At 41.8% G+C, this 24682-nt stretch overlaps 1 protein-coding gene across 3 annotated transcripts in view; it reads left to right on the top strand.

The window, feature by feature from the left end:
- Positions 1-24682, top strand: part of lars2 (leucyl-tRNA synthetase 2, mitochondrial) — a 66580-nt gene that overhangs the window by 37992 nt on the left and 3906 nt on the right. For 2 of the 3 annotated variants that reach the window (XM_054782285.1, XM_054782287.1), the window contains 7 exons: positions 11047-11184; positions 11254-11357; positions 16242-16421; positions 16506-16711; positions 17465-17542; positions 17713-17824; positions 23566-23693. In XM_054782285.1, the coding sequence (XP_054638260.1) occupies positions 11047-11184; positions 11254-11357; positions 16242-16421; positions 16506-16711; positions 17465-17542; positions 17713-17824; positions 23566-23693 (946 nt within the window). The remainder of the gene's footprint in view (positions 1-11046; positions 11185-11253; positions 11358-16241; positions 16422-16505; positions 16712-17464; positions 17543-17712; positions 17825-23565; positions 23694-24682) is intronic. The other variant, XM_054782286.1, reaches the window with a different exon arrangement.

Below are 24682 nucleotides of genomic sequence, written 5' to 3'. Positions count from 1 at the left end.
CCTACGAAGAAAACTCATTTCAGCCGCTTGTATCCGCGATCTCATTCTTTCGGTCATGACCCAAAGCTCATGACCATAGGTGAGGGTGGGAACATAGATGGAACGGTAAATTGAGAGCTTTGCCTTCCGGCTCAGCTCTCTCTTCACCACAACGGTCCGGTACAGCGACCGCATTACTGCAGACGCTGCGCCGATCCGCCTATCGACCTCACGCTCCAACCTTCCCTCACTCGTGACAAAGACCCCGAGATACTTGAACTCCTCCACCTGGGGCAGGACCTCATTCCCAACCCGGAGGGAGCAATCCACCCTTTTCCGACTGAGAACCATGGCCTCGGATTTGGAGGTGCTGAGTCTCATCCCAGAAGCTTCACACTCAGATGCAAACCGTCCCAGTAAACGCTGCAGGTCACAGCCCGATGAGGCCATCAGGACCACATCGTCTGCAAATAGCAGAGATGAGATCCTAGTGCCCCCGAACTGGACTCCCTCGACACCTTGGCTGCGCCTAGAAATTCTGTCCATGAAAATTATAAACAGAATCGGTGACAAAGGGCAGCCTTGGCGGAGGCCAACGTTCACCGGAAACAGGCTTGACTTACTACTGGCAATGCGAACCAGGCTCCTTCTTCGGTTGTACAAGGACTGAATGGCACGTAGTAGCGTGCCACCAATCCCATACTCCCGGAGCACCCCCCACAGGACACCGCGAGGGACATGGTCGAATGCCTTTTCCAGGTCCACAAAGCACATGTAGACCGGTTGGGCAAACTCCCAAGTACCCTCCAGGACCCTTGCAAGGGTGTTTAGCTGGTCCAGTGTTCCGCGACCAGGACGAAAATCACATTGCACCTCCTGTAGCTGAGGTTCGATTAACGGTCGTACCCATCTCTCCAGCACCCTGGAATAGACTTTCCCAGGGAGGCTGAGGAGTGTGATCCCCCTATAGTTGGAACACACCCTCCGGTCACCCTTCTTGAAAAGGGGGACCACCACCCCAGTCTGCCAATCCAGAGGTACTGTTCCCGACTTCCACGCAATGTTGAAGAGACGTGTCAGCCAAGACAGTCCCGCAACATCCAGAGCCTTGAGGAATTCAGGGCGAAACTCGTCCACCCCCGAAGCTTTGCCACTGGGGAGCATTTTGACTACCCCAGATACCTCAGCCACGGTGATGGAACTGTCCGCGTTCGTATCCTCAGTCTCTGCTTCCTCTAAGGAAGGTATGTCAGTGGGATTGAGAAGAGCCTCAAAGTATTCCTTCCACCGCCCAACTATATCCTCAGTCGAGGTCAGCAGGCCCCCGTCCCCACTGTAAACAGTGTGGACCAGGCACTGCTTCCCCTTTCTGAGGCGCCGGACGGTTTGCCAGAACCTCTTCAAGGCCGACCAAAAGTCGTGTTCCATGGCCTCACCGGACTCCTCCCACACCCGAGTTTTTGCCTCGACCACCGCCGAAGCCGCGTGCCGCTTGGCCTGCCGGTACCCGTCAGCTGCTTCAGGAGTCCCACAAGCCATCCATGCTCGATAGGACTCCTTCTTCAGCTTGACGGCAGCCCTGACCTCTGGTGTCCACCATCGGGTTTGGGGCTTGCCGCCACGACTGGCACCGACCGCCTTGCGGCCGCAGCTCCGATCAGCTGCCTCAGCAATGGAGGCATGTAATAGAGCCCATTCGGACTCGATATCCTCGTCCTCCCCCGGGATGCAGGAGAAGCTCTGCCGGAGGTCGACGAACAGGAAACTCTGCCAAACGTTCCCAGCACACCCTCACTATACGTTTGGGTCTCCCGGGTCTGTCCGGCATCCTCCCCTGCCATCTAATCCAACTCATCACCAGGTGGTGATCAGTTGACAGCTCAGCCCCTCTCTTTACCCGTGTGTCCAAAACATGCGGACGCAGGTCTGATGATACAACTACAAAGTCGATCATAGACCTGCGGCCTCGGTTGTCCTGGTGCCATGTGCACTTAAGGACATCCTTATGTTGGAACATGGTGTTTGTGATGGACAAACTGTGGTTCGCACAGAAGTCCAACAACATCACACTGCACGGGTTCAGATCGGGGAGGCCGTTCCTCCCAATCACGCCCCTCCAGGTCACAGAGTTTGGATCCAGAACCCAAACCGTGGGTCAAGGTGAGTCCGACTATATCTAATCGGAATGTTTCAACCTCTCCCACAAGTTCGGGCTCCTTCCCCGCCATAGAAGTGACGTTCCATGTCCCAAGAACCAGATTTGGCCGCTGAAGACCAGGTCGCCTCGGTGCCCGCCCTCGACCGCCACCCAAAACGCAATGCACCGGACCCTTATGCTTGCCCCCGCAGATGGTGGGTCTACGGGGGGGAGATCCCGTGTGGCTTCTTCGGGCTGAGCCCGGCCGGGTCCCACGAGTGAAAGCCCGACCACCACGAGTGAAAGCCCGACCACCAGACGCTCGCCTGCGAGCCCCTCCCCCAGGCCTGGCTCCAGGGTGAGGCCCCGGTATCCCACTTCCGGGCAATGTGCGGTCTCTCCTCGTGTGTTTGTTCATACGGGTCTTCTGAATCACTCTTAGTCTGGCCCGTCACCCAGGACCTGTTTGCCTTGGGAGACCCTACCAGGGGCATATAGCCCCAGACAACATAGCTCCTAGGATCACTCGGGCACACAAACCCCTCCACCACGGTAAGGTGGTGATTCACGGAGGGGACTTAACTTTCCCATTTCTGTTTTTTGTCCTTTCAAATTGCCCACCAATGTCAAGTTGCTTTTTGTTAGTTTAAGGTGGTCATGACACCAAAAAATGTTTGGAAAAAAGCAATAAAACAATAAAAGCATTCAGTTAATGACACGTTTTTGTCAGACTGCTGTCATCCGCTGGTAAAACAACTGTAAAATACAAGTGAAATTAAGTTGTGATTAGCAAACATAAGAACACCGGGCCACAACAGGTATGTTGTTTGAATGGCAGTGATTGACACCACCAAATCTATGCAGAGGCTGCAAGATACAAGATGAGTGTGCAGCAGCCCCTGTTTAGCTAGCATTGAAATTTGGCATAAAAACCCATATTTGATTATAAAGTTTGTAGTCTATATTTACTAGAAAAAAATGCGTTTACTTACTGCTATGCTTACGCCCACCACTAAGGTCCCCTAGGGAACACATTTACTGTGACACACACAAGCAGAAGCTTTATTTATGTCTTAAATGTCTTATTTACTCTTATTATGCCAACTATATTGGGTTATAAGACTGTAAAGCTATTTAAAGGAAAACTGAACTTTTTTGCCTCCCGGACGCCTCTCTGGTGAGGTGTTTCGGGCATGTCCAACCGGGAGAAGGCCCCGGGGAAGACCTAGGACACGCTGGAGGGATTATGTCTCACAGCTGGCCTGGGAACGCCTTGGTGTCCTCCCGGTGGAGCTGGAGGAGGTAGTCGGGGACCGGGAAGTCTGGGCTTCCTACTAAGACTGCTGCCCCCGGACCTGGACCCGGATAAGCGGAGGAAAATGGAATGGAATGGAATGGAATGCACTTTTTTGGAATTTTGCCCATCATCCACAATTCTTATGTGAGACGTGAACAAACGTCTTTCTCTTTTCTGTGCGTTCTAGAGATATAAAAACAGATAAAAACAAACGGCTTATTACTGCTCGTGATGGGACACACGTAGGCCACCTACAGAGACCGCTATTAAAACACCTCCAACAAGGTTTTATGGTTTTACATACCAGCTGTAACCATGTAGTAACAGGTACGTTCATGATAACATGCAATACTGACAGTATTTTGCCATATTTTGGTCCTTTTAAGCATTACCGGAACTTCCTTCCTAAGCGCATTGATTTCACATAGCAACAAAGAAACGTCTACACCTAACGTTTACTTTTCCAAACTCAAAAACAAAAACACAGCAGCAGTAGCAGCAGCTCCAATATGTAGCGTTGCGTCTTTTGTAGTGGTCGAAGGCAACTGTGAGCGCGGCGCTGTTGCAGTCGCAAGCCAGCAAGTAGTTAGCTGATGTGGTGTGGCAAGTTGTCAATACACCAGTAACGAAGTTAGATCGGTGTAACAATTTTAATAAGAACAATGTCACTGTAGCGTGGTTAATATGCACGTCACATTATACAGTATGTAAATGGTGCATTGTTGCCGTTTTTTGGATTTTTTTTCCTGAAGGCTTTATACTGTAGGCGGCATAAGTGTTTCCCATTACATGCATTTTTAGCTGTGTCTTTTAGCTGGTTTTATGTGTTTAGAATGCATAGAAAGGAGAAAGCATGTGTGTTCATGTCTCACATAATAATTATGGATGATGGGCAAAATTCCAAAAATAGTTGGAATAGTCAATAGGCAATAGTCACTTCAGGAAATACACTGTCCAGAAAAAACAACACGGAGCTGCTAACGTGTAAGTCTGTTACCTTATTTGTGTCTTAAATGGCATATTTTCTCTGATTATATCTTCTATAGTGAGTAATACAAATCTAAAGGCGACTATATGGGTGACTGTATGCGATGTCTAGAGTGCTGTAATTATGTTAAAAACCGTACTTAGAAGGTTAGAAACAGGGTTTTTTATGCCATAACTAAGAAAATATTCCATTTATTAATACTGAATCCTACTTCATGGAAATTCACTTATCGCGGTCTGGTCTGGAAGTGAACCCTGCGCACTTACTTTATTGTGGTTTTCAAAAATGTATTAATTAATAAATGATCGCTGTTTTGTGGTTGACTACAACCTATTATTTGTCAAAAAATATGCATCAAAAGTGAATTTTACATATTCTTAGCCTAAATTGAGCATTTTCAAGCATAAAAATTACTAACTGAACTAAAATACAAATACCGGTACAGTTTAAGGAATTACAGGATGTTGATGAACTCTCGTCGACACTGGCCGCTAGATGTCACTAGTAACACACACCAGAGCTGATCACTGTCAACAACAATTATTGCAGGTTTGAATTATCTCACAACAGGCACAATAATAACAATGATCATCATCATCATCATTATCATCATCATAATCATCATAATAAAACGTTAGACTGTTGTGGCTGTACTGTAGCTGAAAATCAACTCTGAATCCCCGACGTCACTTCTCGTCCTTATGTCCGGAAGGCATTTATTGAAATACACACAAGTGCAAGTTTTATTTATGTCTTAAGTGGCTAATTTTCTCTGATTATACCTACTAAATCAAAGAAAATACGCAGCTTTACACTCCTGTTATTCTTATCCTAGCCTCCAATTTATTTATTCTAACCTCAAGAAAGTGTTCCAAACGGAGTGGGGAAGAAGGGCAAAGTAAGAAGCCAAAGACATACCACTTCCACACAAAATGGGAGGAGAACTTTTTTTTCACTCTATCATGTCAGATATGCCATGGCTGACTCCATGTTGTGTTAAGGTAAGGTAAGGTAATGTAATATAAGGTATTATCTTCACTGTAATATTACTGATGCCTAGTGACCAGAAGAGTAATAATAGGCCATAATCAACCACGAAACAGCGATCATTAATTCATTTTTGAAAACCGCAATAGAGCGATGTTTGAATCGTGATGTAGTGAGGGATGACTGTATGCGATGATACAAGAGAACTGTACAGCATACAGTACATGCACCACTGTCAAAGAAAGCCATCAATTTACGCCATCCATCCATCTTCTATGCTGCTTATCCTCACTAGGGTTGCGGATATGCTGGAGCCTATCCCAGCTGACTTTGGGCGAGAGGTGGAGTACCCTGGACTGGTCGTCAGCCAATTGCAGGGCACATAGACAAACAACCATTCACACTCACATTCATACCTATGGACAATTTACAGTTGCTAATTAACCTAACATGCATGTTTTTGGAAAGTGGGAGGACCGGAGTACCCACGCACGGTGAGAACTCCACACAGAGATGCTCAACGGAGATTCGAACGCAGATCTTCCTGATCTCCTGACTGTATGGCCAACATGCTAGCCACTAGGCCACCGTGCGGCCTTATGTGTTTATGCTTCACTGATGATGTTTTTGGTCAAGCATTGAGATTTCGCACTTCTATTTGGCAGTCCTTGAATGCACCGTAGTTGCTGTGACACGTAAAAGTGAAACTTATATATAACTTCTACACTGTGACTCTAATTCCATCTGTTCATTGATCATCTTACTTTATCATTCATTGGCGGTTTGTGCATATACTGTACATTATTTACAGTAGACGCCGCTACAACGTAAATAATCCGTTCCGAGAACCTTTATGTTATAGTGTTTTTATGTTATACGAAGCGTAAAGTACATGTAAATAGCCTAATCCGTTCCAAGATCTTCCCAAACTCACCCCCTTGGCACTTAAAATATTCAAAGTCCACCAAATATGGTGGGAAAATATAAGAAACGTTAGCATAAAAATAGTAGAGTAACATTCCAATATAAAATAAGGTAATAAATAAGATTACTGTAAATGAATAAAACTGAAAAACAAAAACAATCCTACCGTTCAGAAGATGTCTTGATCAGGAGCACTACACTACACGGTAATGCTGTGTGCAAAATTTTAATTTGTAACTTAACTTAATTGTTTAAGTTAGTTTAAGGGCGACTACGAAGAGGAAGGAGTTTGAAAGGAGAAGCCTGTCTCTCACACAAACTCATGTACGTGCTGTATAAGTCAGCCAATGAGATGAGAGCGGAGGCGGTGCCCTGAAAATCAGCCAATGAGAGCGTGATGCGTCAGAAGGCGTCACCAAGTGTTAGTCTGAACTTGCGCCGACTTGAGGCATTAATAAAGTTGATTGAAGAAAAAAAAAGACTTGCACTGAGTTGACGCTTTATGTTATATGGAATTTCTTCTGTAATACGAAGCAAAAACTTTACATAAATTCTTTATGTTCAGTGGAATTTATGTAAAAGGAAGTTTATGTTATGCGAGGTACTACTGTATTTGTATTATATATTATACAGTATATGTGTTTAATAAGTGTGTGAGGCATATTGAAGAGAGAAGGTAGAAAATTCTGGAGCTGAGTCTAATCTAATGATTACAACACTTTTATTGCCGTGAGGTGTTCTAGTGGTTAGCATGTTGGCCATCCATTCATCCATTCGACGGTGGTCTCGGAAAGTAACCCCTACGAAAAGCGGGCCTCTAATGTATTATACTGCGGTTAACTCATTTTTACACTTTGATTGACCATTAATAATTTAGTTGAAATATTACTTATCACGTTGCTGTACAGTTTATGACAGTTTGACACAGAAACTGATGAATTGATTAGAAACAGCTCTCAGTATGATGCGGTGCAGTTGTACACCAATGCAAACTACAACCACAATAATAAGCATATTGTTCAATCAATGGCTTGCTGATGGTGTCAATCAGACTGAGCACTGCAATTTTTGTAAATGCAGAATTTATGATATGATGCTTTTTATTACATCCCGTTAGATTGTGTATGCACATTGAATTGTATACTCAAGCACATGATTATGTCAAGTATCACCCACTCTCCCACTTTGCTATTTCAAGCGTGCATATAATAGCTCGTGTATATTCCTCTGTCCCAGCGCTTCTCAAATAGTGGGGCGGGTCCCCCGTGGGGTACGCAGTGAGGTGTCGGAGGTGGCGTGAGAGGCAGCGAGGACAAAACATAAAATTTGCTGGCAAGTGACTTTATTCATGCTTGAATGATGCTGGTGCCAGCAAGTCATAAAGCGGTTTGTACAGATAAATAAATATACATAAATATTAGCATTGCTGTGTGTGGTGTGGAGCATGAAAAGGTGTCTGTCCCCTGGGGGTGGCTTGACAAAATAATTGAGAACCACTGCTCTACACTGTTGCACACACACACACACACACACACGCACACACGCTTGCAAAGTTGATTTCTCTGCCCATAGAGATTAGATTATGGAGGTATGGCTGTCACCTGCTGGGATGCTGGTGATACCCAAAGCTTAACAAAAGAGAAGTATTTTTGCCAGCTTCTTGACCAAGCTGTAAAGCTGCTTTAGAAGGAGTTGTTGGTTGTGATGGGGAGGGGGTGGAATTTCCTGCCCCTATAAGTTTTCTTAGCAGGGCAGATTATGGCACAACAGAAAAAGCAATTACGCTATTTGTGTATTTCAGTCGGCCTGCTGAGTCTTATGTGTACGGAAGTGATGAAAAGTAGGACGCCTGGCGTGCTGAGGAAGCGAGAGGAGGAAATAGAATGTGTGTGTGTGTTTTGTGATGTTTTAGAGTGGTGCTGGCCTGATGCCAGCTCACAGGCCAAATTATCTTCAGCCTTGCCAGTTCATAACTTTATCCCAAGGTTCAATTATCACCAGACACCAGTCTCCAGAGAGAGGCTGAGAGATGTGGAGGAGGGTAATTACCACAGCCATGCGTGACACATATTGTAGATAACAGCCATGTGCTGACCATCATCCCTACATTGCCAACCACATGCTGCCCTGACTCAGTTATCATCTTATATGTCCTACTCCTTTACCTTCCTTGGCATCCTTCCGTCAAGGCTGACTACGGTCTGCTCAATTGTTGTTACACGTAACAAGGCATTTCCTATTATGACTGAAAAGTCCAATACGAGAAACCTTGGAGCAATTGATGCAAATGACTGTTGAGGTTGTATCTTCTCTTCTCTCTTCTCTTCAGGCCACAGAACACTAGATGGTCCATCCATCCATCCATTTTCTATACCGCTTCATCATCCTCATTAGGGTCGCGGGGGGCATGCTGGAGCCTATCCCAGCTTACTTCGGGCGACAGGCGGGGTACACCCTGGACTGGTCGCCAGCCAATGGCAGGGCACATATAGACAAACAACCATTCACACTCACATTCATACCTATGGACAATTTAGAGTCACCAATTAACCTCACCTGCATGTTTTTGGGAATGTGGGAGGAAGCCGGAGTGCCCGGAGAAAACACACGCACACACGGGGAGAACATGCAAACTCCACACAGAAATGCCCAGGGGAGAATCGAACCCAGGTCTTCCCGAACTCCAAGCTTACTGTGTTGGCCAACGTGCTAACCACTAGACCACCGTGCGGCCACACTAGATGGTATAAAAAAATAAATAAATAAATAAAAATGACATACCTGCTTTTGATGGCTGAAATATAGTTCCAAATACTTGGTACTAAGGGTGTCACAAGAGATTAAAATGTGAGATTTTTTGTTCTGGAAAAAAATCTGTCTCGTGTGCGCTTGGCCTATGTCGATAATAAACGAGTTAATCACACAATACAGGAAAAAATGATTAGACCACCCGTGTTTCTTCAGTTTCTTGTTCATTTTAATGCCTAATACAACTAAAGGTACATTTGTTTGGACAACTATAACAATGAGAGTTACATCTTTTGGCAGTACAATGCTATAGCTATTCATGTAAGAACTTAAGTGATTTTGGTTATGATCAAGAAAACCATGGAAGTTGCTAGATATCATCTCTTAAATTCAACTCTTATGAGCTATATTTGTTATCATCATCATATTTGTCCAAACAAATGTACCTGTAGTTGTACCAGGCATGAAAAAGGATCGAAAACTGAAGAAACAAGGGAGGTCTAATGAAAATTAACTTGATAATTTTGCTGGCCTCAATATATTGCTATTTGCATGCATGTTTTCTTCGTCTTTCACCTCCAAACAGGCAGGAAGAGAGTTCACTCTGTGCATAGACTTCAGCACTTTGGCGCGTTTGTCCCATAGAACAACGGCAAGAACAGAGTGAGCTCTTTTGTCACTCATACAGTCTCTTACAGAAGAGTGTAGCCTCGCGATGAACAATGCATGCAATGCATATGCAATGTCATATTACTAGAGCCCTCTGGACATGAAATAACCCATATATTGTCACTATCACATTCATTTTACCCAATATAATCAGAGAAAATAAGCCATTTAAGACATAAATAAAACTCGTACTCGTGTGTTTTGCAGGAAATGTGTTGTGGATGTATGGAGATCAGAAAATGACATTGGGGGTTCATAGTTGAGTTATTATGATTATTACTATTATTGTGCCTGTTGTGAGATAATTCAAGCCTGTTGTTCCAGTTCCAAGTCTGGCCCTTGTATGTTTCACCTACTGACACCAAGTGACCAGTGTACTGCATATCACAATTTGAATGTCTTCTAAATGCCTAATATTTGTATTTTAGTTAATTTAGCCATTTTTATGTGTGAAAATGCTTAATTTAGCTAAAAACACAATGTGCTTAAACGGGCATACTTTTTAGTAAAAAAAACCCCCCGACAAAACAACAAAAAAAAAGCCCTACTTAAGTGCTTACCATGTTGGCCACACAGTCAGGTGATTGGACATCTCTGTGTGGAGTTTGCATGTTCTCCCTGTGCGTACATGGGTTTTTTTTCCAGCTACTCCCTTTTCCTCCCACATTCCAAAAACATGCATGGTAGGTTAATTGGAGACTCTAAATTGTCCATAGGTATGAATGTGAGTGTGACTGACTGCTGGCGACCAGTCCAGGGCGTACCCCGCCTCTCGCCCGACTTCAAATGGGATTGGCTCCGGCATACCCCCGCGGATGGATGGATAGGGCGTATTTAACCACGGAACAGCCTGATAAATGAATTAATATAGTTTTGAAAAACCGTGAAAGTGAAGCTGCGAAATTCGAACTGCAATGTGGTGAGGTATGACCGCATAGCTTTATATAAGTATATGTCAGTAAGTGTTGTTTTTACATGTAATGCTTATCACACAATTGTGTAGTGGGAACTAAAAATCATTTCATTTTTTCTTCAAACTGAAGGACAAATGAACCGAAATTAGCTTAGCAATGACTCCTCTGAAATTTTTGTGTGCTTCTCGGGGGGAGTTGGGTCTCACACTTTAAAAACCCCTGCTTTATATGATCTAAAATGACATTGTTGCTCACTTTCACACAGTAATAAGTAAAATGTTATTTGTATTATGCACTACACAATAAAATGCATGAGAGCTTCTTGATACCAACAGAGAATCCTGAAACCACTGCCATTTTGCAGGTTTTCCACTTCCCTAAGTCCGCTCTTCTGTTTTGTCAGGCCTTTTGAGCGCCACCTCGCGGATGACTGGCTGCCTGTGGACGTGTACATCGGAGGCAAAGAGCACGCCGTCATGCATTTGTACTACGCTCGCTTCCTCTGTCACTTCTGCAAGGACCAGGGGCTTGTGACTCACAGGTACACTGCATTGTTCAATGTCAGCTCTGTGAGTTTCCACACAGTTGAACTTTCTTTTTCTTTTTCTAGAGAGCCTTTTAGGAAGTTACTCGTCCAGGGTCTGATCAAGGGTCAGACTTTCCGGCGAGCAGACAGTGGCCAGTACTTAAAGAGAGAGGAGATTGACTTCACAGGTACATGTAGACTGAATCAGGAGCTTCCCTAAGGGTGACTTTGTCAAAAATATAGTGATAGACACAAGCACTAAGGATTATTGCTGTATTTTCTTTTTGTCAGAGTGACAGCTGAAGCAGCACTCCAAATCAGAAGGTGTTTTCTTTCAATTATCTTCAAATGCAAGGCATTTCACGTTCTCTCTGTAGCATGGTCCGCATGGTCCATGTAGCATGGTATACAATTGTACACTAAGAACAGACCTACTCTTGTGTAATCAATATATGAATACACAGTCACCCAGTCACACAAATGCTATTGTGCAGTATTAGTACAGTGTTGCCTTACATAGCTGCAAAAAGTGTATATAACTTATTGATTTGTATTACCTTGATTTTGCACTTTCTATGCTTTTGTGTGCTTTTCTACTCTGCTTTTGCTGCTCTAAACCTAGAATTTCCCCTTCTGGGACTAATAAAGGCGTATCTTATCTTATCTTAAGATTCATTTACAAGCTAGCAAGCAAGCTAGTAATGACACAGGAGACATGGCAGGACGGCACGGAAGAGATTGATTGACAATGGTTAACACCCAATCAGGAGGCAGAAAACAATGGGCGGTGAGGAGAGGGACGAGAAAGACACTCAACTTCCCACAATGCAATTCTTCTTAAAGGGCCAGGCTTGGCCTGTAACAGCGTTCATACCCTGTAATAAAAAAAAAGAAGCACTAAAATAATCTGCGAAAGGTGAACCGCATTGCTGAAAAGGAGAGGAAGAAGCTTTGCAGTCCCTTCTAGAGCAAGGGAACACTGTATTGAACATGAACTTCAATATTAATATTCTTCTGCGTTTTAAGTACTGTATAGAAGTGCCATTGTTCAACAACACATGCAGGTTATTCAGGATGGCTAAGTTCCTTTTTTTTTTTTTTTGGAAAATATATCACAGTGAAGCCTGCACACTGTTCACTAACTGTCCTACAACTATAAAGAGAACTTAACAACCATATAAGAAAGTAAAATAAAAGTAAAAATCAAGTAAAACTACAGTACAATACACTCATAATGGAGATGGAACAGGAAGGTGTTTGCAGAGCAATGCTGGATTTAATATGAGGTGTCTGTGTTTGTTGTCAAGCAGCCATCTTTGTTTTCTTTGTCAGGTATCCCTGACAACAGGTATCAGGAACAGTATTTGTTATTTGTGAAATAGGAAAATAATACACACAAAATAATAGTACAAATAAATGTTTGTACAAAATACACATATTCCAGTGCAGTAAAAATGGTTTTGCAAGCGTCTTTGATCACGTCCATGCTAGCCATTAGCCATTATGCTCTCAGCTACATGCTATTTACAGTAACATTGCCTTAGGTCAGTGCTTCTTAAATAGTGGGGGCGGCCCCCTTTGGGGGGGCGCGGTGAAATGTCAGTGGGGCCATGAGTAAACTTGCTAATTGTTTCATGGTGTTGCAGATCTTACTGTATCTTAGCTCATTTTTATCACTTTATTAATCTATTTTGATTGTATTCAGAATACTGGTCCCAGCACCTCATTCAGTGGTTGGTACAGATAAGTAAATAAATATTGTCAGGTTCTCAACAGTATTTAAATTCAATACTTGAAAGAAAATAATTGACAACCACTGCCTTAAGTAATTAATTTGTGTATTAAATTAAAGCTGCTGTAATGCTTGTGTGCAAAGGAGCATTTGAGCATTATATCCCTTCCTCTTCCTGGTTCGACCATGTAAGCTACACCCCACTAATACGCATGCGACAAACGGATAACGTTATGTTGAAAAAGCCGTTTTTGGAGCGTATATCACATATTTCAACAGGAATATAGCAACCACCATAGCCTTTGTTTTTAAATCCTTTCTTTCTCGAAGATCTCTTTTGTAATCTGCACTTGGGATGGATATGCGCATTTGTGCGAGACAGCTGTGATTGACTATCTGAATCCCAGTCATCTTATTTTGTGCTGAATGACACTTTTTACACAGTTTAACTTCTAATTGTGACAAATAGACACATTTGTTTGCTAAATCTGTTCTCTTAAAACACTACTGGTAAAATATGCTCTGAGCTGGTGGTGTTTTTAGTTGAAAAAAATGTCATCTTGAGCCGGTTGACATACAGCATCTTCAATATTCAATTAATTGGCTCATATTGTGCCAGTCAGACGTTTCGCTCTAGCACAGTAAGTTCCATTTCTTGTTCTATGGTTATCATCACACTCTTTCTGTTAGTCATCACTGGTACCATTCTGTGGTGGCATAAAAAACAATTCTTTTAGATAAGCCATCACCAAATGGCAGACTTTGGTCTGGATCCGGACCCAGTGATGGCCCTTTATGGACCCGTGACCAATTAAAGTGAATGGGAAATATAATAAGATATTATCATGCTCGCAGACCGATCGCAGCGGCAATTTGCGGGCGTATTTAATTCAGTTATTAAAGTTACGTGATAGCAAACGCAGTTACGTCACTCAAAATGAGCCAATGAAATAGTTTGTTTACTTACCGAGCAAATGAGAACCATGTAAAATTGAATGGACGGACATATACATACATACATATATATATATATATATATATATATATACATATATATGTATGTACTGTATGTGTGTGTGTGTGTGTGCATGGCTCAGATCAAGGGTACCCAAGTGTTACATTTTGGGTAAAATTTCAAACTCGTGGATCGACCTTAGTAATGTTATCAACACAAACTTCAAACAATGCAAAACCCACACCCAACATACCAGAGCTCGAGACATCTTCCATTTCCCATAGCAACCCTCCGAAGTTCACTCTTTCTTAAATGTAATGTACATAACTCGGTGTCCACTTTATGCTGTTATCTCTGCATAGATTTGACTTTTGTTAGAAAGTAACTTATATTTGTTTATTTATATTTATACACCACTTGATAAACACACAATTTGTAACTCACCCGACGAAAAAAATCATTTCAAAGTGCATAAAGATCTTCTCCAATATATATAAAAATGAAAAAAATCTTACCTTAGACTTGACAATGGTTGTTAAACCGCCGATTGCTCGTCAAATTCAATGATACTGCTTCTCCGAAATCGTGACTGAAAGTACATAACGCTGCCACAAAATGGCGGACACAACGACACATTCCCCTGCTGAACGCGTATTTGGCGAATAACCGGCAGAAGGATACAAGTTTTGTTTGGCCCAAGAAGGCACTTTTTATTTTCTAATTCAATATTTACTAGCAATACGGAATTTACGCTGTGAGCTCGAAGTGTACCTACATAACGGGCCGGACACGAAATTTGGGTGTGTTACACTTTTGTTCAAATAATCTTATTTTACTCTTTTATACACAAAAAAATCATTTTAGTTGCAGAGTTGAGTAATTTTTCCATTAATTTATACCATTGTAATCATCATGGGGTTTGTTTTTCCATGGAATTATGTTCTTCAAATTTTCGCATGAAGGTTATGTACGTTTCACTTATGATTACACGACAGTTTTCTTTTTTTAACACTGAGAATGTTTGAATAAAATACATTAGAAACCAATTTCAGACATCATTCTTTAATTCTAAGTAGAAATCATGACAAAATTATCAGAGAAAATATTGTTAATTTCACAACAAAAGTACACAACAATTTCAAATACTGTACTACTCAAGTGAAGTTGAAGACAGCAAAGGGTACCCTTGATCTGAGCCGTACACGTGTTCATTCTTCCAGAATCCAGTGCCAAACCGCTCATATTGTCTGAAATAGTGTCTCATATTCTCTGAAACTGGAGTGCTGCTCAAAAGTGCAAATATGACGCAACATTATATGCCAATACACAGATCATTCGAGGGGAAGTATCCACCGAAGTCTGATGTGAGAGCATGGAAAATATGAAAATAAAATATGAAAAATCTACGGGAGTTCATTTACAGCACAACAACGTGCAAATGAGTGTTCACGAAAGATTTTGTGGATAATGGAGCAAAACAAAACATCTTTCATTGACGGGAGAGTTTTGCAGGAGTGCTTCTGCCCAAAGGTAAAAAGAGGAATTGTGCGACAAATTCAGGCAAATCCCAATGTCAGCTACAACAATAACAAGAAATTTGAAATTTTAAGAGGGTGTACTGTTGCAGCTTTTCAGTTAAAGAGACACTTACTCAATTGTTATAATTTAATATTATTTTTCAGATAAACTGGTGCAGTTTTATTTCACTTAAAAATAAGCCTCTTGTGTTCATTCATTGTTTGTACAGGCAAACTTTCTGTCATTTATGAGCAATTTGGTCCTCTTTTAAATGCAATTTAGGTGCCAAAATAATTGGGTTGTAGGTTGAGGTGCAGGGTTTCATTACATTTGATGTTCGTATGAGGTAGTCTGTTTGATGCAATTTAAGGCAAAATAAGGTTCAAACTCAATTTTAATTGAAGACCTCTGCTTTAGATGCTCAATAAGCATGACTGATGTTTTTTGTTTGACTTTTGAGGCAAAGAAACATGTAGCTGAACTCAAAATTGTACCATTTTTGGATGATTTTGAAATGTAGAACTTTTTCTTTTAAGAAAATAATAAGCACACGAGCAGAAAAAATCATTATTTGGCTATATATGTAGTTTTGAAATAAACTTTATGATTTGTCCTATCAAGTTGATCAAGTCACCCGCTTTTGTGCCTAAAACTACTTCAAGGGCATGTGTATCTTGTCTGGAGGCAGCTATGATTTTGTACGACTTAAGGACCGGCATTACAGTGCTCCAGCTTTCGGCTCATGTTGGCATATCTCAGCATTTAGACAACAAGGCAATTTGAAAATTAAGGGTTGTTCAATGCTATTTCAAGCAAATGCTGGCAGGCCAGCATTGTGGACTGACCGTTTACTTCTGTGTTTGTTAGAAAAGGAGCCAGTGGCGCTGGGAGGAGGTCAGGTGGAGGTGATATGGGAGAAGATGAGCAAGTCTAAACACAACGGCCTGGACCCCCAAGAGGTGGTACAGCAGTACGGTGTGGACACAGTTCGACTCTACATCCTCTATGCCGCACCGCCTGAACAGGACATCCTCTGGAATCTTAAAAGTGAGATAGTGTTGATTTTTACTATCAGAATCTTCCTGGATATATAGTTGTTCTAATTGTATGCGGACATGGACTCCACTCCAGAGGATGCTCTTCCTGGGGTCTTACGCTGGCAGTCCAGACTGTGGCAGTTAGTGACAAAGCTACGAGAGGCTCGACAACTCTGTGACATTCCCTCTCCCTCCTTGCTGATGAAGAAGGAGCTGGCGGAGTCAAAAAAGATCTGGAGTAACAAAAACTATGCCATTCAAGAGGTAGAGACACGATTGACACAGTTTTCACCAGCAGGGGTCAGTAGATGGTCTGTTTTCAAAGTCTCCTTGTATCATTTTTTTGTCTAGATCAGGGGTGTCAAACTCGTGCCATGGAGGACGGAGACACTGCAGGTTTTATCTCCAACCAGTTTCTCCAGCAGATGATTTAATTGATCAGCTCCTTCCCTCAATTTGAAGGTGATGATCATTAAAATCACGTCTCGGCCCTCCATGGTTTGACACCCCTGGTCTAGATGAATCATTCACTCATCCCCCTTACCTGTTTGGACTTGAAGTCCATCATGAGATGAGTTAACATGCTAACATGCTATGACAAGATTAATATGCCAGTCATCACATGGCACGGCAACCTGATCATCCACTCTAACCTGAACACCCCCAGAGTAAAGGAAGACGGATGGCAATTGATTTAAAACCGACTCTGTCTCTCCCACACTTTATAAATAGATGTCCAAAGCTGCCAGGTTGGATTTTCTCTCTCTGCCCCTGAAGGCCGGAGCTTTTATAGGACATCAGGCCTGTTAGCCTTAAGCTCTCAAAGTCAAGGCTGTGCTTTGATTCAGTCGTCAGTGATCAGCCTCTTCCACCCTAAGACCCTTCCCCATTGGGCTTTCTCCTCCGGGAAGGCTAAGCTGGGAGTTGTTGACATACTCTGAACAGTGTGCATCCTCTGGGCATGTTGCTGTTTTCTCTTCCGAGGCAACACTCAGCCAAGCAAATAACTGATGATGGGATTAATTCCAAATAGTAATCTGTTTTTTTTTTCAGGTCACATCCCACTTCACTGAAGACTTCCTGTTCAATGCAGCCATTTCTCGTCTCATGGGCCTTACCAATACATTGAGTGTGAGTGAACACAGTAGCACCTCCTCTGATTTCAATCAGCACCTGACTAATTACCCTTGTGTGTGTGTGTGTGTGTGTGTACGTACGTACGTGTGTACGTACGTACTTACGTACGTACTTACGTACATATGTACGTGTGTGTCTGTCTATCTGTCTGCCTGTCTGTCCAGAGTGCATCAGTCAGGGTGATGCAGCACAGTGTGGAGTTTGAGGATGCTCTGGCCACACTGGTTTTGATGACGGCTCCTATGGCACCCCACCTGGCCTCTGAACTTTGGGCAGGTGGGTGATATGAAAAATTATACTTCCACTCGTGAGATTGCTTGCTGTTACAGGGAATTCCCCCCATATGTGCCTGAATTTTCTACAAATACACCGTTTTCCTCCCACAGTCCGAAAAAGTGGATGTTAGGTGAATTGGAGAATGTAAATAGTCCATAGGTGTGAATGCTTGTTACACATACAGCATATCAATTATCCCAAAAAATTCCAGTCATTTCTCATTGAAAGTGTCTAACTAGGTATTTCCAGATTTTAAACGTTCCCTAGAATGTTTACGTAGTACGTATGTGGGGTGCACATGTAGCATATGACACACATAGTGCGACGTACGAAAACATATGTAGCCAAACCTGACACCAGCAAAACGTACAAAAGACACATGGTCGTACGGATGACGCACAAACACCTACAGTGTGCGTACTGTATGTTTGTCTTGCAACCTGAAAAAACTGTAAGCAACTCATTTGTTGAACCCACAATGTTGGCTGGCTCCATTCTGATTTTCAAATGGTCCTGTAGGCCGGGTGAAATTGCAGCCGGCCTATATGCCGGGAGTTTGACACGTATGATCTAGAACAGTGATTGTCAACTGGTGGGTCGCTGAGCCGTTTTTGGTGGGTCTCCAGCCTTGCCAAAAAAATTGCGTAATAATGACCCAATGTTTGTGCATGCATCTCGCGTCTGTGCTATTTGTTTGCTATGCCACCAGAAGGTGCGTGCCATGTGCGTGTTTATGGGCGATTTGGCCAAGCTTGAGCAGGAGAGGAAGGACATCGAGTGTGAACTTAATGCATGAAGAGACTTTTTATGTCTGCTGGAGAAGAGCATGCAACAAAAAGACGAGCGTCTCACCGCTCCAGCTCACGTTGGGTTGCATGGGGGGAATCCTCCCACAATGAAGACTCGCAGGTACAATTTCATGCCCAGTTTGGTCTATTCATGCCCAGTTGGCTCTACTGACCCACGCAGAGGGGTGGTCTACAGAAGAAATGGACCTTCTATTATTATTGAACCTACCTGCTGAGTTAATCAGAAAAAAGTTACATTTGTATATTTAAACCTTTTTGAATTGTACTTTTTGTTTGTTTAAGGACAGAGCAATTAGACTGGCTTGATTTTCTTAAATATGTTTCACCTTTTACCCAGGTTCAAATCCAGGCGCTGTCATTCAACTCCTCTGATATTCCATGTACAGAAAACCTTTACACCAGGGGTCACCAACCCGTCGATAGCGAGCTACTAGTCGATCTTTGGGACTTTGCCAGTAGGTTGCGAGAGTGACCAACAGGCACGCATGACCTCTTGACTTATTATCAGGAAAGATATTCAAGGTCATTTTTCCCCCAGTTTAGATCTGATGTGTTTTCGAAGTGTTCCTCTAATTTTTTTGAGCAGTGTATATGTATATACACCTGTATGTATGTATGTATATGTATATATATATATATATATATATATATATATATACACACCTGTATGTATGTATACATGCACATGTTGCAAACAGGCAAGATATTTAAGAGGTTTTAGTTGAAATTTCTGCAATTTAGGTCACCGCTTGTCATTGGACAGGTGATGGCCAAACCAGTTGAGAGCTACTGATCTAGAAGAACATTTATGAGGTCAGAGGTCACTGATTTTGGACTTGAGAGAGGGCCTGCTGGCTCACCATTGCTGTTCTGGTTCATCCTAAATGTGTTTGATGGGCTTGAGGTCAGGGCTCTGTGCGAGTTCTTTCACATCAAACTTATCCAAGCCTGCCTTCATGGACCTTGCTTTCTGCACTGGCAACACACTGTTCCCACAACGTTGAGGGCATAGTAATGCCCAAAAAGTCTTGCTAAGACAAAAAAATGAAGATTTATGGGGAAATAAGGTGTCTAGTAACTCCTGCTTGATTAATTGCTGAAGAAATGTGTTTGTCTAACTCATTTATGATAATTTGAATATGCTACAAAGTATGTATTTACAAAAGTTTGTAAATATATTTGCAAATTGGAATCTTTCACATACCTCTAACAGGAAGTGTTGACACGGCTGCTTCATTAAAACGGCCCAACTGTGACTGATTTAACCAGCTTTCCACAACACTCGATCCAGTTAGTTGCGATACAGTTTTTGTCCAGCTAATGAAAGCCACGCTGTGATCTCTTGGCTCGTTGTACAAAACAAACAGCAGGAAGGAAGACGGAGCGTCATTTGTGGTACCTCACGTGGAGCCCATCAACATCCCTTCATTGTCAACAACACACGTACACAATTACTGCACACCGCTTTAAAGAAATGATATTGGTGACCACAGCGTCACAAGATGGTGAAGATGGCTGGAAGGATGGTGTGTACAGTATGTGTGTGTTCACATGTCTGCTCACACAAGATTTTTGAAATATGTTCTATAGTACACTGGGCACACGCATGAAACTTCATGTGACCTCTGCTGTCATGCTGTGCTTTTTCACTCTTGCTAGTTGTAACTTGGAGGAAGTTCACATCCTTCCTTTTGTCTCCCCTGCTGGATGTATGGCTGCTTGTGTACTTTAGTTCTAATAAGCTTTGTTGAAAACAGTCAACTATTTCCTGAACTACTATCCAGAAGCAGTGACTTATTTAGGATGTTTGTGTAAACCGATTTCATTATTGTCATGTTAGGTAAACAAAAAACATGTTAAATCACCTTAATATTTTTTGTTAAACTCATCAGCAATTTTTTGTACCTAAAAAGTCAACTAAAGTGTTTTTAGTATATTTTCACAAAATGACCCCCACTCTAGTCAGTGCCATCCATACAGATTACCAAATAGACACCTACTTTTCCACGTAGGAAATACTAAACAGCTGGTGTCACCATTATGTTTACCAGCACGTTTCATACCAAAGTGCACCATACACAAAACCAGAGAAAACATGGTTTTATATTTTAGACAAACCAGCACATGAGAATTGTGTAATTGTTTAAATGAAATAAAGCAATTAATGAATAAAACATAAACATCACAACACATCAGCATGGTTTTACAGCCGTGCCGCAAATGCAGGCTTGAATTGCAGACATACCAACCCTCCCATTTCAAAATAACAATACACTCTTCATTGTCTACGTGAGTCCTTACATTTATTTATTCATTCATTTTATGCCAATTATCTTGTTGATATGGGCTGGAGCCTTTGGGTGAGAGGCAGGGTCAGCTGTCAATCACAGGACACATATAGAAAAACAACCATTCACACACACATTCACACCATTTGGACAATTTAGAGCAGGGGTGTCCAAAGTGCGGCCCGGGGGCCATTTCCGGCCTGCGACTGTGATTCTATCGGCCCGCAACACAGTCTAAAAATGTAATTTAACAAGGAAATTAAAAGAAAAAAACAACAGCAGCAAAAATGGGGAAATCAATCAAAAGTGAAAATATTAAGAGAAGACTTGTAATATAGCAAGGAAAAAAAGCCATAATTTCACAAGTAATAGTATAAGGAAAAATGTCATTTTAGTAGCATGAAGTTGAAAAAAGACTTTTTTTTTTAAAGTCAAAAACAATAAATAAAGTTGTAATTTTTGGAAACTTAGGTGGGAGGAAAATTTATAAAATGTGAATAAAGTAAAAGTATTAGGAGAAGAAAATATACAAAAATAAATATTTGGAAAATTATACCAAAAAACCCCCATCAGAAATAGAAAACAACAGAAATTTTACCAGAGTAAAGTGAAAGTATTAAGAGAAAAAAATTGCAATCTTTTGAGAATAAACTTGTAATATGAGGACAAATATCATTTCAGTAACTATGTTGAAATAAAGAAAAAATCCATTAATTTTTTCAAAAGATAAAAATTACGGGAATAAAGTTATTATTATGAGAAGAAAATTCACAAAAGGAAAGCTGAAATGAAATAGTTGGAAAATAAAAAAAACCCAGCAGAAATAGAAAAAACAGCTGTAATTTTACAGGAATAAAGTAAAAATATTAAGAAAAGAGTAAATCGAATGAAGAACAGAAGTCACAATTTTACAATAATAAACTCATAATATTGAAAAAACTGCATTTTTAGCAGCATTTCACCTCTATTACAAAGGTGAAATGCAGTTTTTTGTTGAGCTACATACATATAGCTTCTTAGCATATCTCTATGTGGTGGTTTACAAAATATCAAAGTGGCCCTTGCAGCATTTCATTTTTCAGAATGTGGCCCTCCGTTGAAAATGTTTGGACACCCCTGATTTAGAGTCTTCAATTAACCCAGTGCTTCTCAAATAGTAGGGTGGGCCACCCCGGGGGTGACACAGTGAACTCTTTTGGGCCGTAGAGGCAGGGAAGGCTTTCAACATCAGTGCAGACCTGCCAACATGTATGAATTTGTCGTACTCAGTGTGCAATTTAAGATTCAAGAGTTTTATTGTCATATGCACACTAAAACTGGTGGTTCTGCTATGCAATGAAATTCTTATTCTGTTCATTCTCCCCAAAAACAACAACAACAGAAGAGACATTAATACAAATAAATAAATAAATAGAGTTATGAGTGTGTGCGTGTGTTGCATGCGGCGTGTGTGAGTGCTTCGTTGAGAAGCCTGATGACCTGTGGGTAAAAGCTGTTTGCTGTTTGCCAAGCTCCTGTATCGTCTGCCTGACGGTAGGAGTGTGAATAAGGAGTGTTGTGGATGTGTGCTGTCCTTGATGAGGTTGTGTGTTCTGCGTAGGACTCTAGTTTTATAAATGTCTTGCAGTGAGGGGAGGGCTGCCCCAACAATGTTCTGTGAGGTCTTGATCACCCGCTGGAGTGCCTTCCTATCACGTGTTGTACAGTTACCGTACCAAACAGTGATGGAGGCGGTAAGGACACTTTCGATAGTGCATCTGTAGAAGCAACTCAGGATTGTGGTGGACATGCCAAATTTCCTCAGTCTCCTCAGGAAGTACAGTCTCCTTTGGGACTTCTTCAGAATTTGTTGGGTGTTGTGAGACCAGGTGAGGTCCTCGCTGATGTGTGTGCCAAGGAACTTGAAGGTTTTCACCCTCTCCACCTCAGTCTCATCAATAAACAGGGGTCTATGCGGCTCCTTTTCCCTTGTTCTTGGGTCGATGATCATCTCTTTAGTCTTATCCGTATTGAGAAGGAGATTGTTGTCATTTATTTATTTAACTCTTAAATACGCTTGTATGCTTCACTGCTCTCCATTTTGTTGCATTTCACTGGTTTCAGTTTCGAGTTCAGTCATTACAGTACAGATAAATAAATAGATATCAGTTTCTCAATACTATTTCCAATTGGGGGGATGCATGACAACCACTGAATTAACCTAACATGCAAAAGGCCTCCTCTCAAATAGGCATCTCATTCAAATAAATGCCCGGCAATGTCCACAGTTTAGTAAATACAGTAGATCTCAGCTTTTTGCGGCGTTATGGTTTGGGACCAAATGCTCAGAAAATGTCTATTTTTGACTCCCCCCAACCCTCCTACTAGCTTTATTCTACTACATTCTCCTTGGATTTCAGATCAACCTTTTCAATAAAAGTGACTGTTGTAATTATTTGGTTAGTTTCAGCTCCAGATTAGATTTGCTCTTCAATTGCCATTGCCATCAACGTGTGCAGGGTCGCAAAGTCACATGCTTTGATACGCACCGTCTGCATTCACAGATTATAACGAGTTTAGTCATTGGCACGCAAAATTGCGTACCACTGCATTTGTGCAAGTGTCAAGGTGGCTTTATTCTTCCATCTTTCCTCCTGATGCTCAGGTCTTTGCAAGGTGAACAATCCTATCAGCAGCATTCTCCAGCCGGGTGGAGACGTCCTGTCACAGTCCTGGCCCGCTGTGGATCCCGAGTACCTGGAGACCCCTGACTTTGTGGAGATTTCCGTGCTGGTAGGCTCACTTACATGAACGCACACCCTCAGACAAACGTAAATGTCGCCTTCTATCTTGGATAAATGGATCATTGCCCAACTAAACGCCACCTCTTGATTGTTGTCATGCTGGAGATGAAAGCATGTCTTTCTTTGTTAGCATTCGTGATTGAACATTTGTTCTTTAATCCAGAAACACTTGAGCTCATAAAGTCATAGTCCATGAATACATCCATGCTCTGTAATTTTGCAGAGAGCCTATGATTAGTTAGTACGTGTGCATGTCTGAGAGCATGTGTGCATTTATGCGTCTGCATGTCGAGTCCAGCTTGAAAGTAAATGGTCAAGTGGCTCAATAATTAAAAGCCTAGCATACGACTAATGATTTAGGCCTGATTTATGCTGTCCACTGTCTCTTATGTTTTTCAATTTGGCACAAATAGACTTTTTGCCAGTATGGTTTGTCCTTCCCTGGAAAAGAGTGTTTTTGTTTGTGTCTGATTGCTTTCAAAGGCATTTCCTGCACATTTCTCCACTGTGGGACTGATGAAGTGTTATCTCATCAAATAATCAGAAAATAACTGTGGATTAGCTGACACACAATGACATGTACAGACACACACAAGTATCAGTCTTTACAGTGTTTGATCAGCGATGGGGGGAAAAAAAGGAATCACAGTTTAAACTGCTCAGTAATTTGACTTCATTTTTCTTGTGATTTGTCTCTCTTGAGATAACATTCTAATCGCCTTTAACACACACACACACACACACACACACACACAAGTGTGACGTGATTATAGCAAACACAATCAGCTGATAAGCAGCACCTCTACTTTGCTCCTGAGCACTGTCTGCTCACGTTTGGCTTATTCAAAACCAATTTGGGATAGCAAAGTAAAGTGAATGAATTTATTCCAGGATCAAACTGGAAGATCTTAAAACCTTTTATTAACTGTTCAACACATGCAGTAATATAACTACAATAAAGTAAAACTACGCACCCTT

This window comes from Dunckerocampus dactyliophorus, chromosome 7 (genome assembly GCF_027744805.1).
Source record: "Dunckerocampus dactyliophorus isolate RoL2022-P2 chromosome 7, RoL_Ddac_1.1, whole genome shotgun sequence".
Classification (NCBI taxonomy): Eukaryota; Metazoa; Chordata; class Actinopteri; order Syngnathiformes; family Syngnathidae; genus Dunckerocampus; species Dunckerocampus dactyliophorus.
This window is presented reverse-complemented; position numbering and strand designations above follow the sequence as displayed.